General features: G+C 31.8%; 1 protein-coding gene across 1 annotated transcript; it reads left to right on the top strand.

Annotated features, from left to right (window-relative positions):
- Positions 1–4,526: 4,526 nt before the first annotated feature.
- On the top strand, positions 4,527–4,982 carry LOC119687485 (calmodulin-beta-like). The gene has a single exon (XM_038101813.1). It carries the CDS (start codon positions 4,527–4,529, stop codon positions 4,980–4,982), a length of 456 nt encoding a protein of 151 aa, XP_037957741.1.
- The last annotated feature ends 226 nt before the right edge of the window (positions 4,983–5,208 follow it).

Here is a 5,208-nt window from a genome sequence, read left to right on the forward strand (position 1 = left end):
GAAGATTGATGAACTTGCATTTTACAGTTACTCGTTTTAAATACTTAGTTTTCGTACAAGAAAGCAAATATTAAAGGACTTTTGTGGGTAATCATTTTATTTCAAAGGAAACGTTTTGCTAATTATGGCAATTCTTGGTTTACTTATTTTAACTTTAAAAATATTTATTCAAATTGTCTTTCTATTCTTGATTAATAGAAATCAATGATTAACAACTGATTATTTTTTATGGGTTTAATAAACATCTATAAATAATCTGTGAATATTTTGTGTTTTCCGAGAATCTAATATAACTAAATTAGAGGTTTATGTTTGCTTTGCATATTTGATATAACTAGTACCAATTCATTATAGAAAAACAGCATTAATGTGTTTTTGTTTTTGGTTTTAAATATTCAGTATAACTAATAAAGATCTACCATTACCAATATGCTATTTCGTATATTCTTTAGATTTAGATGTAGTATATATAAAAAAATCGTGTACAGTTATACCTTCAACAACGAAATGTGTCCTTTTCATATTTGCTATAACAATTACCGATTTAATGAAATTACATTACCGGTAAGTATTGTTTCAGCATATTTGGTAAGAATGGTTGGTTGGTTGTTTGCAGTGGCAGGCCATTAGTCGTTTTGCTACCACATTCCTTGCAAGAACACGTCATATAGAAGAGTAGTGACTAAATCCATTTCGTCAAATATAGATAATTTAATAGGTCTTTCATCTTCACCGATGAACTGTCTGATAAACTGTCAAAGAAGTATCTTCCTAAAACCTATTTCTTCTGGACGCCAAAGCCGGGCATTAACAGAGAAAATATATTATGGTTTTTTTTTTCTGTGGAGTTACACAACTTCTACAGTGTGGATTATAGGGAATGCACAGTTTCTGTGAGTGTGTTCCTATATATCAATGATCAGAGAGAACTGCAGTAAGCTTTGCAGTGTTCACGCTGTCTCTTTTGATGAGTTCCGAGGAACTAATTTTATTATGGGTGCGTCATGTGAACCTGAAAGTTTCACATGCACTAAGTGCTTTCCATCTGTTATTAACAAGTTAAAGAAAGTACTTCTCTTAAAGGTGTCGAGGGTAATATAAACCGGTACCGTCAGGGACATCTCCAAGGAAGCATCAGTGCAGGCAAAATTGTTAGCTTTTTTAGCTTTTTCCTTTGAATGAGTTTCCTATATTCAGGAACCCAGATAACCGATTAATCAGTTAACCGATTTAGCATGGATTTAGTTGGAATATTTATCAATTAGAATACTTAAGGTATGAACTCGTCTTTCATTTAATGCATACGTAAGACAGCACATCAATTATTATCAACTGAGAGCTAATTTCGAAAAGGCTTCAAGAATATAGAACCAACAATCGACTAAATTGTCTTGCAGAGAACCGGATTTTCATTATAGAATATAGATTGAGATCGGACTTTTTAAGCGTTTAAAAGTATATAGAATACATAAGCTACTAATACTACTACTACGGCTTTTATTCAAGATCTGCTAAACACACAATATGAATCATTTTCGACTGAGAGAAAATATTAAAATAGTTTAAAGACATAATTATTGAAAGCAATCTAACAATATGTTTTCTATTTAGCACATGCGAAGGTAAGAATTTCATTACCTTAATTATTTTCTAGCTTATTGCTAGAATTAGCAATATACTACTTCAGAATATCCACAAATAAACTTATAAATTAATTTAACATTTTATCATTTCAATGAATGCAATGAATGCAATGAGTGCAATGAGTGCAAATAAGGGACATATTGTAATAGAACTAAAATTACCACATCTAGCTATAAATTCTGAACTCCTGACCCAACAGAAATAACCTAAAAGAATAAACGAGTGACAATAACGTAATAAAGTAATATTAAAAAGTTGTTTTCGGGTACAACAGTGTCTAGAGCTTGCAAATAAATATTTTGCTGAATTAATTGTTTTAGTTCCGTCAAAATGACAACTATATTATAGTGCACTCGATATGCCCAGAAGCTTACTGGATAGAGTTCATCCATTCTATTGAAGGGCACCATGAAAAAATAAAGAATACTCTATTGGGAAAGGCTATCAAGACTATTACAATCTAAAATGCTCTTAGGGACTTACAACCTAAAACGCTTCAAAGATTGCATAGAACAATCAAAAAATAACCTAAGAATTATTACGGGATTATTGACCGGTCACTGTAGATTGAATAATTAGAAGAGAAAGAAAGTGCATATCATGTGCTTGAGGAGTGCCCGGCACTAATGCATAAACGGAAGAAACATATAAGAGGGTATTTCATGGATCAGAAGGATACAAGTCTAGGAAATATGGGCTACATACTGTTTTTCATTAAAGAAATCGAACTTGGAAAAACACTATGTTCCAACTAAGGGACACAATTTTTCAGTCTATTTTCTCAAAAATAAAAATAATAAGGTACATGAAGATATTAATATGAAGATATTATAATGGATGGGAACATGCAAATTTTACTATAGGTACGTACAATTTGTTATTGTTGATGTGTGACATGCTTTGTGACAGTAGTACTTTTTTCTTCTTCAAAAAGTGATCCCAACTTTTCGCAATTTTTTCTTCCGAATCAATCAATAATGTCGTTTTTTACTTGCAAGTGATTGCACTTAATTTTTCAATAAAAAAAAAATCAGTAAATAAAATATATAGCACTCATTCCAATGGAGAGTGGAGAGCCAATGCCTTACTACCTGATATTTGTATTTTTGTTAGCTGTATACGATTTTTACTGGTTGATGTGCACTCAGCTAATTTCTGAACTCTTTTCGAAGTGTGTTAATATATCCAACTTTTTTCGCTTTTATAAATCAAATTATCGTAAATAACGAAACAAAGTTTCAGTAAAATCACTCAATGTTCAAAAAGTGATTGGCTGTCAAACACATTTGTACAATTTATTTTTACAAATTGTTGACAAATTGTTTAATAGCACTGATAACTGCTGTCAATTTAATTTAAAATTAAAAACAAAAATGAATTCAATAATAAATAACGATAATGGAACAGTGTAATGTCACCATTTCAATTGTTACGAACTCAACTGCCATCAATTGTGAACTCGAAGCTTTGCAAAAAACTGAGTTAATTACTTAATTAATAATGAAATTTTTTCATATTTATTTTTCAATAAATTTTTTAATAATAGATCAATGTACTCATCAACAACGTGTTGTAATACGCAAATACATAAAACTAAACTTATATCTTATAAATTATTAGCTTATTATTACCGTATTACCATATTATATAGTCACACTAAATTTTCAAATTAATTAATAAGTTAATTAATTTAATAATTAAATTAAGGTAGTTTTTGGCCCACTCCTGATCTTTGGCTTTCTTCAGAGCATCCATACTGACACTGGCTTATTTTTTAGTTTTCTCATTGCTCTCTTAAATTATGCGGGTGTAATAGCCCATCGGGTTTCCATCTGGCGCATTCGAAAGCCATTATGTGGGCGAAATGAACCATTCTTGGTTTACACGAGATTTATTAGATGGTGCAAAGTCTTATTGGAGTGCCCATGCTCTATGACCAAAATGTTTGTGTGCCCACGGCTCTGAAGCAACTTTCAAACATTTCTCCAACAATAAATCGCATTGACTTTAACAGCAGGGTCGATGAAAACGATTAGAGAGCTTCCATCAGAGATCACAGCTGCCCATAACTTTACTTGAGATGGAAAATTACTTCGGCCATTCGTAGTCTTAAATTTTCGGCAGTGCGTTTAATTAAGTAAACACGATCATTTTGAGAGTTTATAAACTGCTTAATAGGGAAATTCTTCTCATCAGAGAACACAATGTTTGGAAAGGTGTTACGTTCGTGTAAGCAAAACAACGCCTTTGATCTTTCGAGTTTAACTTTTTGTTCTTTTGCTGCAAGATCTTGCGCCTTCTGGAACTTGTAAAGCTTAACCGTCACCTTGAGCTCATTTTTGAGTATAAGTTGGATACTTCTCTGGAATATTTTGAGTTCTTTGACCATTTGATTACCACTACGACGTGGATTTCGTTTATATTGTCATTTTTTTTCTTATACAAAAGCGTTTGGCGTTTTTTTTCTTATACAAAATATCAGTTTGACAGATATGCGTGGTGGTACTTCAATCACCTAACCCTGTATATCAAAATATCTATTGCTGCAAATGGAATTTCTTATAATTAAAATTAAGAAAAAAAAACTTCAATACAATAATATTCAAATTCAATACAATAAAAATTAATACATGCATTTTTGAAATTGCATAAAGTATGCATTGAAATTTACTTCTTCCCATTCAATTTAGTAAGTCAATCATTTTGTTTGGAAGAAACTGTCAAAGTCAGTTAATAAAAATATTTTATTTCAAAAATTAATTTTTGACAAACATCGTCAACTCAAAACTTATTACTGAAAGGAGCAGAAATTTTTTCTCTGGACTTGTTATTAGCTTTGAAGGTGTAATTAAGTAAAAAATCTGAAAATGGTTTCTCTAATTATGGCGGAACAGTATGAAATATATCAACGAGGTTTCAATTTGTTTGACAGCGATGATGACGGTGCGTTACAAGGTAAACAGTTATGTAGTGCCATCTCCACAGTGTGTTGCACAACTAACCGTTGTGTTAGTGAACGTGAAGTGGTGGATATACTGCGTCGCCTTAAGATCAATATAGGTGCCGTTGTGTATTATTTGGAATATCTCGAGGTGCTAGATGCCGTGCTGAAGGAAATAAATTATCGCGATATGTTTGAAGTGTTAGACAGGGACAGAGATGGATTTGTATCGGCTAATGAGATACGTCAATCTTTTCTTGAAGTGGGTGAACCTCGTTTAACTGATAAGAAACTTGCAAGTTTGATGCATTCGCTTGATGTTGACGGTGATGGGCTTGTTAATTACAATGACTTTGCTATGATGATGCGCAAGACTGAAACATTATTGAAGAAATAAAAAAATGTTGTTTATTAATAAGTAAATAAAAATTTAGTTTGGATTTTGTTATTGTTGTTGTTGTGATTTGAGTTAGTGTTATTGCGCATTTTTACTCTTTTGTGGCTAGGGGACTTATCTCTGCCCCACACTAAACTTTAACTAAACTAGAAATGTTATCATTTATTTATCTTCTAACTGATGACGGACCATTGATCAGCATATCTTCCTGTGCGTCCTGAGGAAG

This window comes from Teleopsis dalmanni, chromosome X, assembly GCF_002237135.1.
Source record: "Teleopsis dalmanni isolate 2A chromosome X, ASM223713v2, whole genome shotgun sequence".
NCBI lineage: Eukaryota > Metazoa > Arthropoda > Insecta > Diptera > Diopsidae > Teleopsis > Teleopsis dalmanni.

Excerpts from the sequence above, each read along its gene's own strand:
- LOC119687485 (XM_038101813.1), top strand. The coding sequence starts at position 4,527 with ATGGCGGAACAGTATGAAATATATCAACGAGGTTTCAATTTGTTTGAC.